This window comes from Geospiza fortis, unplaced genomic scaffold, assembly GCF_000277835.1.
Source record: "Geospiza fortis unplaced genomic scaffold, GeoFor_1.0 scaffold172, whole genome shotgun sequence".
In the NCBI taxonomy this organism is placed as follows: domain Eukaryota; kingdom Metazoa; phylum Chordata; class Aves; order Passeriformes; family Thraupidae; genus Geospiza; species Geospiza fortis.
The window spans coordinates 10690732-10704909 of NW_005054309.1; the positions used below are offsets into that span (position 1 = coordinate 10690732).

Here is a 14178-nt window from a genome sequence, read left to right on the forward strand (position 1 = left end):
GGGACAGGCCCGGCCCCAGCGGGGCTGCGGCGCGTCCCGCTCCTCGGCGATTTGAGAAAAAAATGTCATTTTTTTCCAGTAGATGGCAGTAAAATAAAGCTGCGGGCTCCTCCCGGCGGCTGGAAACTGCGGGGCGTGGGACAGAGCGAGAGGCTGCGGTGAGGGACCCGGAGCTGCTGTTGCAGGGATCCAGCGTGAGGAGGATCAGAATATTGACAAGTAATTAATAAATGACCACTGTAAATGATTTAGAAACGCTGCTTGTGGCATTTTTACTGTGAATAAATTTTACCTTCAGAGCAGTTTTAAATAACTCTAGAATCTTTGAGTAGCTGCAGTGCAGAGGTTGAGGTTACTAAAACATTTGTAATATTCTGTGTGTGGCTTCAAACAAAGTTTATTTCGAGAGTTCTGTGTGTGAGCAATAAAACCCGTCCCAGCTGGCAGGAGGTTTGCTCACAGGAGGCCCAGCAGAGGCAGAGCTGCCTCCCTGAGTTGGTTTATTTGCTGCTCTCTCATCCCCAGAGCTCACCTGGGCTTGATTCCTGTAAGAGACACTGGAACTGAGGCTGGAAATGATAAAGGAATAAAGCAGGGATTTATTAAAAAGCCTTTACAGTGCACACCTTGGGCAGTGCAAGAGCCTGACCAAGGCTACACCCAAGATGGAGCCCAGGTCAGGAGTTCTCACACTTTTACAAGTTTTGGTCCCTTTCTATGTTGGTTTCACTGTCCAATCCCAGCTCCAGGTTGTGCAGTCCCACCCTCCCAGGATCTCCCCTCCATCCCCTGCTGTTTGCGCTTTTGGGGCTGAAGCTGCAGTGGTGTCCTTGGTTCTGGGGCTGGACAAGGATTGTTCTGTGTGCCTGAGCTGTGAGGAGAGCTGCTGGCCCTGTGTGTGAGTTCAGAGTTATCCACTGTGAGAATGCAGCGCAGAATCTGGAAATATGAAGCTGAAGGCATCAGGGTGACCCTTTCTTTCCCTGGCAGCATTCCCTGCCGCCAGGCACTCCCCAGAAACATTCCAGCCTGGAGTGAATCCCAGACCCTGGGATCTGAGGGAATTCCAGCAGGATCGCCTGGTTGCTGTGATCTGCAGCCTCGTTCATTCCCCTCTGATGTCTCTGCTCCCCTTTGGGCCAGATCCCCGCATGGATGGATCCTGATGGAACAAGGATCTGCTCTCCTGACTGCCATGGAAACATCCAGGCTCTTCTAATCCCACCTGGCCATCCCAGGCATGTTTCCTGTAGGGAATCTGAGGAGGGGCAGGGCACAGGGAATGAATTCCCACTGCCAGGGGCAGGGACGGGCAGATTTTGGGCAGGAATTGTTCCCTGGAGGGTGGGGAGAGCTGGGATGGGATTCCCAGAGCAGCTGGGGCTGCCCTGGATCCCTGGCAGTGCCCAAGGCCAGGCTGGACATTGGGGCTGGAGCCCCTGGGGCAGTGGGAGGTGTCCCTGCCCAACCCAACCCAACCCATTCCACGATTCCCTGAACTCAGCCCTGTAAAAAGAAATTATTTCTACCCCTGGGACAGGGATGTGGAACTTTCCCACAGCTGTTCCCAGCCCTCCACATCTGCCCTGGTCCATCTTGTGCCCACTCTGACTCCCAGGGATGGAATCTCCCAGCCAGAGCAGCTCCAGTGCTGGATCCTGTGCAGGAACCCAGGGATGAGGCTGCAGAGGTTGCTAATTCCCCATTTTCCATGGATCCTGTGCAGGATCTAAGGGATTAGGGCTGCAGTGGTTGTTCCTTTCCCATTTTCCCTGGATCCTGTGCAGGAACCCAGGGATGAGGCTGGGCAGATGAGGCAGAGGTTGTTAATTCCCCTTTTCCAGGATCCTGTAAGGAACCCAGGGATGAGGCTGCAGAGGTTGTTAATTCCCCATTTTCCAGGATCCTGTGCAGGATTTGGGGGATGAGGCTGCAGAGGTTGCTCTCTTTGCAGTGCAGGAAGGAGCTCATTATGGGGTGCTGGGTGCCAGGGATGCAGGGCTGTGTTTGCACAGGGATCTCTTTAATTGCTCAGCCCTTCTCCAGGTCTGGGGCTGCTGCAGCTGCAGCTCCTTTGTGCAGATGAAAAGAGTTCTGTGAGGAGCTCCTCGTGCTGCAGCTCTGCCAGGCTGGAGGGCATCTCCAATGAGATTAATGATGTCTGCCTTAATAGAAGAAAACTTTGCATAAATGAGATTATGGTTTCTGCTGAAACCTGCCAACTCTTATTCATTTGCAGTAAATATTATCTTTAATTAAAAGTTTTAAGGTATCTTGTTCCTGAGCTAATGAGATCTACAGTGATTTCCCTTAGGAATTAATTTACCTTCTTAATTCTTATTCATTTTGGTGATAGGACTATTTAAATCTGCTCCAGACTTCAGAGCTTTCCTGAGCACTTTCAGCCAGAACAAAAGGTCATTTTGCCATATTGATGTGTGTTGGTATTTGTAATTCCCTTGTTCTCTCTCCATTCCAAAGATCCCTGTTTAGGTTCCTGCCCCAAACATTTCCTTCCAACCCCTGAGTTCCTCTTCACCCCTCATGCTGAGAGGTTTTCCTCCCACCAGTTTGGGTTTGTGTTTTCTGTTCCCTCCAGAGTAAAAATCAATTCTGGCAATGCCCAAAAAGACTCTGATGGTGATCAACCTTTTATATAAAATGCACTAAAATCTGTGGGAAACACTTGGTGAACTGCTGAAAAACACAGGAATATTTCTGCCTTTCTGGGAAATCATCCACTCTAACTCCTCTAATAATCCAAAGGATTATTCTGAAGCAGCTTTAACACTTGGAGGTGAAAATTGCATTCATGCAGATGTGTTTGAATGGGAAAAGTGCCAAACTGGGCTGGGAGAACTGGAGCCAGAGCCCTCCCTGAGGCTGGACACACCACTGCTGGCCAGACTGAAATTCATTCACTATTAGAACTAAATGACAAGGTTCCCTTCTTTAAAACAGAAACACAGATGGAAACAAAACAGCAGATTTCAAAGGAAATACCTGGTTTGTACACACAAAGACGAAACCAAGAGGAAAGAAAGAATTAATGCTCCTCAGCTCATTATCAGCAGATTTTTCTGTTGAAATCCAATCTGAATCCTGTGATGGATGTCCTCCGAAGATGCTGGGTCTGACAAGGTTTAAAAGTTGGGTAATTAATTACCCTAACGAGGGAAATGGAGCAATGAGAGCCAAGTGTTGACCAGAGGTGGTTTTGTTGTGATGAAATGTAAAATACCTGTTCAGGACTATGCTGTCAGCCTTACCTGGATAAGTTGAACCCTATTTTATAGAAGATGCAAGCCAGGGAAAGACAATTCCTCCTTTCTATAGAAAAATAATTCAATTTCTATCACTATTATTCCAATTTTTTCCATTTCCCACCCAACAACTTGTGACAGAAAACCTCCCCGTGTCCCCTCTTTGTGTATAATTAGGAAATATCCCTAAAAAACTGCCCTTGTGTGTCTGCAGCTGATAAAAGGAGTTACTCCTGCATGCAGGAACTCCTAACCCTGAACTTGCAGCACCAAAAAAGGGGAAGAAACACATTTTGGGGCCCGGGCTGGGTTATAAATAGAGCTGTCAGCAGCTCGTGCAGGCTGCTGATGCCCTCCCTTTTATAGCCCAGCTCCCTCCACCCACAGAGATGAGAGACTGGCAATTAGGGGCGAGCTAATGAACACTGCTGGAGGGCAGCAGATCCCTCCGGGAGCAGGAGGGACCTCGGGGTGTGCCAGGGGCATTCCGAGACTGCCGTGCATAAAGTGGGAAATGGGATGTGGGGTGTGTTCCTTGGAGGCAGCTGAGAATTGGTACAAAAACCAATGTAAGACACCAATCTGGGTACAGAATACCTGCAGGGATTGCCAGGCTGGAGCAGCTGGGATGGCTCCTTGGTGTCCTCTTTAGGATTCCCCAGGCTGGGTGCTGGGTAAGGAACACCCAGAGTGTCCCAGGAGCTGGATGTGACACAGCACAGCACCTCACTGCCATCCCAGCTCATTCCCAAGAGAGCCAGGAAAAGCTTTTGGGGTTTTTCAGAAGTTCTGGGATGTTGCTTTTCAAATCATCTCTACAGTGGAGAGTCCCTGAGGTTTGGGTTTAATGAATCCCTGACCTTCATTTCCCATTCTGTGAGCCAGCATTTCTCTGATCAGCCCTAATTTTGTGACTTTATCTTCTCCTCTTGGTTTTGCCTAGCAGACTAAAAACTGAGGCACAGAAATATTCTCTCCAAACACCAGGAGCAGTGGGAGCTCTTTGATCCCAACGAGGATTTGTTCAGATGGGCTCTGTTACCATCCATCAGTCACTGGGGATGGATAAAGCCTTTGCAAGCACAGGGAATTCTCTTTCATTTTGCATTCCCAAGTCACCAAAAATACCCACTGAAGGTGCTTGAACACCTTCTGTGGGATGTCAGAGCGATTCCTTAAATCCTGGCAACTTCCCTGTGCCACTGCAAGGGAGGGACAAATTCCTGCTCCAGCCTCAGCCCCAGCAGTGGGGGAGGAGAGGGAAAAGCACCTGGATTTTGGGAATTCCTTCAGCAGCACATCAGGGACAGCAGCACCTGTGGGGAGCCCTGATTCCTGAGCAAAGCTGGAGAGGCAGCAGGAGCAGAGCTCTGGGATTTGGGCTGGCATTCTGGAGGTTTTCCACAGGAAAATCTGTCTCAGGTTAATGGTGAACGTCATCAAAACAGAGCCCAGGTTTGGCCACGGCCTCAAGATGGAAAATCAGAGAAAAATACAGAACAGATAAAAAAATCTCACCTGGGCAGCAGGAGCTGCTTGATTTATTTGGGGCTTGCAGGAGCCCTTTCCCAGAGGGATCCCAATCCAAGTTTTCCTGGGACTGGCACCAGGTGAAGGCGCCTTCAGACCCTGTTTAAAGCCCGTGCCCAGTTCAGGCCATGCTGTGTTTGCTCCAAAGGGCTCTCCTGCCTCAGGCTGCTTGTGGCTGCAGCTATAAATGCCTCCTGCTGCTTCAGCAGATCCCATTAATCCCATGTTCCAATTAGTCCTGGACAAGCTGAGGGTACAAGTTATCACAACATCGAGTTCCCAGCTCAGGTTCTGGCTGATTGCACAGGCAGGGCAGGGATAAATTGTCAGCTCTCATCAGCCAGGAGAGGTTTCACTGCTCACTTGACAAACACCCAGCTTTTATTACACAATTATTTCTTAATTGCATTTCTTGCAGCCCCAAACTTCCAAACATTTAGCTCTGCTTACCCAGCTAGTGAGAAACAGCAGAATTAGTAAAAATAGGGGTTTTTCCAACTATTTAGGGAGAAATGGGAGCACCTGGGGGCCCTGCTCCATTCTCTGCCCAGCAATGTCAGGAGCAAGGTTGAAGGAAACCTGAGAGGGCTCAGACCAGCAGGGCTCCATCCCCAGCAGCTCTGGGGGATCAGCAGCTCCTGATTCCATTTCCCACGGATTGGCAGAAATGAGGGGTCCTCACCCCTGCAGCTGCTCCCTTCCAGGTGGGCTCAGAGCTGCTCTGCACTTTCCAGAGGTTTCAGTGGATTTTTAGTGGGAGAGGCCTTTGGACTGTGCTGTTCCAGAGCTGATTTCAGTCCACAGGTGACATCAGCTTCTGCCAAGGCAGCTGGTGATAAACTGTTGGTAAATGTCAGATAAAAGCAAGGACTGGAGGGAGATGTGTAACATGGAAATTAATATTTGATTTAAATATCTCTTCAGCTCCCAGTTGCCCAGTTCAGGAATTTGTACAAGGCCTGAAATAAGACAACAAGAATTTATAACAAAATAGTGTTAAATTCACTGGTACAGAATCAGAGAACCATGGAATGCTTTGGGTGGGAAAGATCTTAAAGATCATTTAATTCTCATCCCATCCATGGCAGGGACACCTCCCGCTGTCCCAGGGTGTCCCACGCTCATCCAGCCTGGCCTTGGGCACTGCCAGGGATCCAGGGGCAGCCCCAGCTGCTCTGGGAATCCCATCCCAGGCAGGAATTCCCAATTCCCAATCTCCCATCCATCCCTGCCCTCTGGCACTGGGAGCCATTCCCTGTGTCCTGTCCCTCCATCCCTTGTCCCCAGTCCCTCCCCAGCTCTCCTGGAGCCCTTCAGGCCCTGGCAGAGCTCTGAGCTCTCTCTGGAGCTTCTCCTCTCCAGGTGAGCACCCCCAGCTCTGCCAGCCTGGCTCCAGAGGGGCTCCAGCCCTGCTGCAGCTCCGTGCTCCCCTCTGGCCTCTCTCCAGCAGCTCCAGATCTTCTGTGGGAGCAGAGCCCCTGGAATGTGGGAGCTGGGCTGGGAGCTGAGCTCACCCTGCTGGGAGCACCTTCCTCCTGCTCTGCTTCCTTCCAGGAAGAGGAGCCACCTGAGGCCCCTGTGTGGCAATTCCAGAGGGACTCAGGGCCACTGAGCCACTCCCAGCCCAGCCACTGCTGCTCTGTGTCCAACCTGGGAAAAACAAACCAGGCAACGCTGCCCTGAGTCCAAACTACAAGAGGGGAGTATTTTCAACCCTGGTTCATTGTGGTTTTAGGGTTTGTATCACTTTCAAGCTGAGGAGTGCCCCCAGCCCTGGGTTCAGCCCTGGGTTCCAGCAAATTATTTTTCACAGAGGTTTCTGCAGTTCAAGGATCCCCACTAAAAATAACTCCCTCCTTGTAACCTGACAAATGGAAAACTGTCATCATGCAGAGGGCTGGTTTAGGGTTACAGCTGGGACAGAGGCCCTGGCATCACCCAGTGCTGCCCTGCTGGAGTGACTGCAGCAGGAGGAGCAGCATTTGATCTCCTGGCCAGGAGGGTTTTCTTTGACAGCATCATCTGAGCAGCAAAATCCTCCTAAAATAATGCACCAATAACAAAGACAGCCAGTTAAAAACCACCCCCAGCTCCTTTGCAGGCAGTGATCCCACACGTACAGAGAGGAGCTGCTGAGGGATGAGGAGCAGGGACTGTTGCTGATGGGAATGGCAGCGGAGCTCTGCAGGGAAGCCCAGCACACAGCACCCACCTGCAGGGCTGGGGGCTCTGCCCAGGGCACGGGGGCTCTCCTGAGTGTCCCTGCAGGGCTGGCACGGGCTGGCACTGCTGGCATCCAGCCTGAGTGCTCCCTGCTCTGCCAGCACCAGCAGCGCCCAGCAGGGACGTGCCAGGGAGGGAGGCAGGGTAAGAAACCACAAAAATCCCCCTTCAATGACCCCCTGAGACAATACCCGAGTTATTATTCCATGAAAAGTGCACAGTCCTGAGGAATTCGTGGATAGTCTGATCACTGAGCTGCTTCTGGAATGATAAAAATCAACTTTATCCTGATTTGCTCCAGGTTTCCAGTGGTGTCTGGAATATTTCCGTACATTTTCCATTCAGCTAAAATTTCCAAATGTTATTTAAATTACCTAAATGTTATCTAAACATTTAAAATTTATTAATTTAATTAATTTAAATTATTTTAATTTATTGATTTTAACTTATTTAAATTATCTAAATGTTATTTCCATTTTCTTTCCAGCTCTTGCTCCCAACTCTCCTCCAGCAAATTTAGATCTCAATTAATAAACAATAAATAAATAAACAAACTCTACTTTAAATCTATTTACAGCCTATTGTAACGTTTTCTAATATTCTACAGGGCTGCAAATAAAAGGAATCATTTTGCATCCAATAAAAGCACCAAAATTATGCAACACAATGCATGAAAAGAGGAATTTACACCTGGACCTTCCATGGACATCAAACAGTTTTTATTTTCTATGAAAGAAACACAAAAGGTGATGAGAAAACACAGCAATGACAAATCTTACCATTTAAAAATGCTGAAATGAAACAAGGGAAACAAATTTTTCCCACTTTTCCCTGCAGACAAGGTCTTGGAATATTTTGACGCAGGATAAAGTCAAACTAACACTTCATAAAGGAAGTAAAGATGTCAGAATGCAAATTCAATACATTTTCCTTTTACATCCAGGATCTAAAATAAAAACTAAAACAACCAAAGTCCATTTGCAGAGTCAGCCTCCATTTTTCTCACTACAGATCTGAGAACCAGGAGGAATAACCCAGCTTCCCAGGGGAATGCTGGTGCAGGGCAGTTCCAGGGAGCACATCCAGAGGTGGGGCTCAGTTTTCTCCTCTCCTGATGTGACCATTTCCTCCCAGCTTTGCTGAAGAAACACTTTTGCATTTTATTGATTTGATTTGGTTGATTTCCTGCACTTAGATGGATGATGGGCAGATTTTTGTGGAAGTTTATCCAGGCTAAATTCAGATGTTCAGACTAAGCTTTGATTATTTGAAAGTCCCACCTGGCCCAAGGGAACTCCATGGGCTGGGAACAGCCCCTGCCCAGAAGCAGGTGTGTGATAATTCCATCATTTGGTAATTACAGAAATGATGAGGTTGATAAAATTCCCCATCTGGAGTTGCAGGAGTGGCAGATGCTCAAGGAAACGTGGAGCATTTCCCCCAGAGTGAGGAAGTGGGATGGGAGCAGAGGGATGAACACACCCAGGGAGAGGATTCCTCAGGAGGAGCCTGCCCAGGACTGCACAGGAGGAAGGGATGACAGGGATGGAGCCTGGATCCTCTCCAGCTGCAGGACCTGGAGTGCCCTGGGATGGCTCCACCCATCCCTCACTGTCCCTGCCCTCAGTGCCCACTTGGCTCCCAACTCCCACCTGGCTCTGTGAAACCCTCTGGGTTGGGAGGGATAAAATGATATTTCATTGGGAAGGAAGGAAATTCCCCTGGGCGGGGGTTATAAAATGATATTTCATGGGCTGCCAGGTGCTCTTCACACCTGAGGAATTCCCTCCAAAAAAAAAAAAGGAAATTCCCCTGGGCTGTGCTGCCCTGCCCATCTCCAGCACTGAGCTTGCAGAGAACCAGGGCAGGACATCCCTGGTTAGCCAGGGGAACCAGGAGAGAACATTCCTGGTTATTCAGGGGAGCCAAGACAGAAGATTCCTGGTTAGTCAGGGGAACCAGGAGAGAACATATCCAGTTATCCAGGGGAACCAGGAGAGAACATTCCTGGTTATCCAGGGGAACCAGGAGAGAACATTCCCAGTTACCCAGGTGGAGCAGGCAAGGATATTCTTGATTCTCCAAGTGGAGCAGGACAAAACATTCCTGGTCATTCAGGGGAACCAGGAGAGAACATTCCCAGTTACCCAGGTGGAGCAGGGCAGGACATTCTTGATTCTCCAGGTGGAGCAGGGCAGAAGATTCCTGGTTTTCCAGGTGAAACTCTCCCTGCCTGCCCAGCTCACTGAAATCTCCTCTACAAGACAAGAAGAAGAGCTGAGTGTGGAGTTCCCAAAGTGTGGGAAGGGGCCTGGGATGCTCCTGGGGGCTCTCAGGCCACGGGGCTCCCCATCAGCCTCTCCTGGCGCAGAGCCACCAGCCTCTGGAACCACTTCTCCTCAGCCTCTGCCTTCTCCATGAACAGCTGCCACGGGGAGAAAAGGCGGCACAGTCAGAAGCTCTGGGTTTGTGATCACCTCCTGCAGCACCCACCAGTGCCTCAGTGCCCACAGGAAAAGCTCAGGGGGGTCAGAGACAAAGGTGAGCCCAAAACACCAATAACAGCAGAGACTGCTCAGGGAATCCTAAAATGGTTGGGCTTGGGAGGGGTCTTAAAGATCATAATCACTGGAAAGGCAAAGCTCCAGTGCAATTCATCACTGACGTGTCCTGATCTGTTCTCTGTGTCCATTCCACAGAACCCACACTCATTTCTTCACTGCAAGTCATTTTTGACTTGCTAATTCTTAAAAAACCTTTTATTTCCCTCTAAAGCTCTTCCAAAGAGATTTTCTCAAGTTCAGCCACAATGATTTAAAATTAGCTGAAGTCTGTCCCAACTTTGCAAGTTGGCAAAATGGGCAAGTTCTGAATTTTCCACCAGGTTTCCAACTACAGAAACCAATTTGTCTTGAATTTTTATTTATCTTAAATTCCCCAACGTTACATTAATTATTATAAAATTCATTTAAATCTCCAAACCTCCTGCTGAAGCTCCTGTGGGATTGCTCTGCTGGGTGGTGGGAGGACTGGGATCTCTTCATCCCAGAGCAGGGATTTTGTGAGGAGCTGTGGAGTCACACAAGCCTGCTCTCATCCCAGGGGCTGCTCTGAAGCTAAAGGTGGGATAAATCCTGGCTAAAAAGAAGGGATAAACACTCACATTTGGATGTGCTAAGGAATTGTCATCCTGGTACTTGATGGCAGTGGGGATGTTGGCAGCTGGAGGCTCTTTCTCAGCAGCAGCTGCCTCAGTGGCTCCTGCTCCCACATTCACAGGCTCCTGGTGCAGTTCAGGAGGTTCTGCTGACTGGAAAAGAAACAAACACACAAAATTGGAGTGTTTTATCCCAAAATTCCCAGCTGTGGCAGTATTTTAACCCAGCACTTGGCTGTGTTCCCTGAAAGGATCCTCAGCATCCTCAGTGGGACTCACTGGGCAAGGACAAAGGACATGAAGTGACCAAAACAAGGTGTAGGGAGAGAGTTGGAAAAACTGCACCACTGGCATTTTGGATCACTTCCTGAAGAAGCTGCACCAGATTCTTGGAGATTTCTAGAAAACCAAATTGCACATTCCTGGGGAAGCAACCAGGGATAATTCCAAACACTCACTGCCAGTGGGAAAATGAACACATCCCACACCAGTTCCCTGCAACACCTGCTGGCCAAAATTCAGGTAAATTCTGGGATCTCGATGTCTCCTGCTGGGTTTCTGGACAGCTGATTGAAAACCAAGCTGCTTCTTTTCAGGGAATAAATACAGACCTAAAGTCTGGCTTTAGTTAAGCAGCATTAAATCATCTCCACTTCAATTACAAAGTAAATGTGATTACTTTGGGAGTTTAATTATTCTGTTTCTTGTAACAAAAGTCTTCAAACCAGGTGATTTCCTTAAATTCTGCCACATTCAAATTCCCTGAACCCACCCTGAGACCATCAGGGAGTCCCTGGTGGGATTTCAGGTGGATTTAAGGTTCTCAACCTTGATGCTCTTTCATCGATGGGAAATCTTAATAGTGCAGCTCTGATCCTGGCTCTGAGAGGACAACGCAGCAAGTAAGGGACAGAAAATGCCCCTTTTGGAAGGAAAATGTCCCTTTTGGAAGGAAAACGTCCCTTTTGGAAGGAAAATGTACCTTTTTGACTTCTTTGCTGGACCTGAAGGTCTGTGGGACGAAGGCGTCGCTCTCGATGGCTTCGATCTCCTTCACTCGCTTCACCTGGTCCAGGAGGGTGGCTTGGTCTGCACAAGAAGGTGAGATTTGTGGGATTTATGGCATTTATGGGATTGGTGAAATCCTGGGAGCCAGGCCCTGTCCCAGCCATGCCTGGAGGAGATTTTGGGACCCACCAGGAAAAACTGCTGCTGCAATGCAGCCCAAAATCTTCTGTCACAAGGGAAAGCTCTGAGTAAAAATAACAGCAGTGAGGTTGGGAACATCCCAAATGCTGACCTGAGGGTTTGTGGGATAACTGAGGAGGAGAAGGATCCAGGGAGAGCTCAGAGCCCCTGGCAGGGCCAAAGGGGCTCCAGGAGAGCTGCAGAGGGACTGGGGACAAGGGATGGAGGGACAGGACGCAGGGAATGGCTCCCACTGCCAGAGGGCAGGGATGGATGGGAGATTGGGAATTGGGAATTCCTGCCTGGGATGGGATTCCCAGAGCAGCTGGGGCTGCCCCTGCATCCCTGGCAGTGCCCAAGGCCAGGCTGGACATTGGGGTTCGACCAGCCTGGGGCAATGGGAGGTGTCCCTGCCCGGTCCCTGAATGGGATTTAAGGTCCTTCCAACCCAAACCATCCCATAATTCTATGTTGACAGGAGCTGCACTACAGCAAAGACCATAAACACAACTTTAAACTTAATTTTTTGAGGGATTTGGAAGGAAAAAAAGAATTTGCTACATTTAAACTTGTGTTTGCAAGTCCTGCTGCCTTGGTGCTGAAACCTTCTCCTTTAGAACAGATTCCCAAGGATTTTTGGGATAAATCAAAGGAGAGGGAATCAGAATTCACCGAGGTTTTGGATACACCTGGTCTGAGGGTAAATAAAGGATCCTGATTAAAGGCAGGAAAAGGAGATTTCAAATCCACAGCTCATCTCCAGCTTCACCAAATCCCAGGCAGCTCCAGGATCCCACCCAGATCCTGCACAAAGTGATGGGAATGACAAATTAGGGAAGGGGCAAAAATCACTAAAAGCTGGCAATGACATCAGTGACATTAACAGGGGAAAATGGACTGGAGGAAGCAGAGCCCATTAGTGCAGGGGAGTTTTGACAAACACATTATGGGGAGATAAAACGACTTCCAGCTGTTGTTTGTCAGCTGTCAGGGGCAAGGATATGTATTTCATAGGAAAATCAAAAATAATGGAGTCAGAAAGCTCCCAGGCTTCAGACAAAAAAAAAATCAATACTAACTCAGTGCACCGTGAGTGTTTTCACCCTGTTAGGGTGGAAATAAAAGAACTAAATCTTGGATTAGGGCTGGTTTTTAATAAAAAAGGTGATTCCAGCAGCAGGCACAATTTCCAGCCCTGTCACCTTGGCAGGGGGAGCCTTCCCATTTTACCTGGGAACACCATCATCCTTCAGGGATAATTCAGTATTTTACAATTCTCTGTTTCCACCTATTGCTCTCCTCCCATGTATAAATACGCACACCCAGCTTTACAGCTGTAAATTCCTATGGAATTGGGCTGGAATGTCACTTGAGAACTAAAATGGGCTGGAATTCTCTCAATGCCACCCCAAAACATTACACTCACAATAATCAGAAACAGCAGAGAATCAGATAAAATTAAAAGAAACAGGGAATTCTATGATTCTACAAATCAGGTGAAAGGAAAACTTCCCTGCAAACTCTGCCTAAAATATTCCCATTTTTTCCTTAAAGACAGAATTTATCCCACTAAGAGTTTTAAAATCACTGAAATAGAAGCATTAAATGACCAATAATATCTTGTGAAAGATCCATTAAACAAAAACATGTTTTAAGTATTTTTTGGATAATCTCTGAGTGTAAATTTTTATGGATTCATTGCTTATCCATAATCCTGACCATGAACATGAACTTAAAGAGATTTTTTTCAAGCAGGTCTAACTCCAGAATCAAAGCAATGACAAAAAACCTCAAATATTCCTCAGAATCTGTTTTTTTCCTATTTTACTAATTAGATTTAAGGGGTTAATTTAATTTTAAAATATAACACATTTTACATAAAAAGCTTTGAAATACAGAAAAAAGCTGCTATTTTTTCTTGCTCTTTTGAGTTGAGGATTAAAAGAAGGAAACACCCCCAGATCCCAGACTAAACAAACAACTACAGCAGAAAATATTTCCCCTTTGATCCCATTTTATTTGGGGTTATTGGAAGTGATATTTTTATCCAGCTGCCTTACAGAGCTCTGTGTCTTCCACCAGAACTGGGTTTTCACACATCCCATGGTTTTTAATTGATCCCAGTTTTACTCAAGCTGCACAAGCTGACAAATTAAAGAAAAATGAAGTTTTGCCTGGGTAATTTGCAGTGGATGACACAAAAACCTCCCTGGCTGTGGGAGAGCCTGGATTCTGCTCTAAGCAGAAGGGAAACACTGGGAAAAGGAGGAAAATCCAGCAGCACAGGTGGGACTCGCTGTGGCTGTGTCACCTCTGGACTTCACCAGCCCTGGGGCTCTGTTCTCAGGGAATTCTCCTGCCTCAAATCCTTTCTGTTTGGATCAGGAGAGGAGCAGCTGTCCTGACCCTGATCCCGTGGTAGCCCAGAGCCCTGACAGCCCTCCCAGCCCGAGTGCTGAACTCCAGCCAGGGGGAGCTGCCCGGAGACCCTCCCTGGAGAGATTCCCTGGAGAGATTCCCTGGAGACCCTCCCTGGAGAGATTCCCTGGAGAGATTCCCTGGAGCTCCCCCCTGGAGCCCCTCTCCGAGGTGAGCCCTCCCAGAGCCGGACACAACCCCGAGCGGACGAGCCCAGCCCTGTCCCACGGCCGCAAGCCCTGCCCGCAGCATTCCCGGCACGCCAAGCCCCTCCCGCTCCTGCCCAGGCCCGAGCGGGGCTATCCCGGGATATTTCCTGGGATATTTCCCGGGATATTCCCCGGCATCTCCTGCCGCCGATCCCGTTTCCCGGCCGGGCCCCGCTGCCGGTTGCGGGGG

At 48.6% G+C, this 14178-nt stretch overlaps 1 protein-coding gene across 1 annotated transcript in view; it reads right to left on the reverse strand.

Annotated features, from left to right (window-relative positions):
• Positions 1-8756: 8756 nt before the first annotated feature.
• Positions 8757-14178, reverse strand: part of RSRC1 (arginine and serine rich coiled-coil 1) — a 19156-nt gene continuing 13734 nt past the window's right edge. The window contains exons 3-5 of the mRNA XM_005419167.2: positions 11156-11262; positions 10180-10326; positions 8757-9441 (exon numbers count right to left, since the gene is read on the reverse strand). Coding sequence (XP_005419224.1) covers positions 9349-9441; positions 10180-10326; positions 11156-11262 — 347 coding nt within the window. The 3' untranslated portion in view covers positions 8757-9348. The remainder of the gene's footprint in view (positions 9442-10179; positions 10327-11155; positions 11263-14178) is intronic.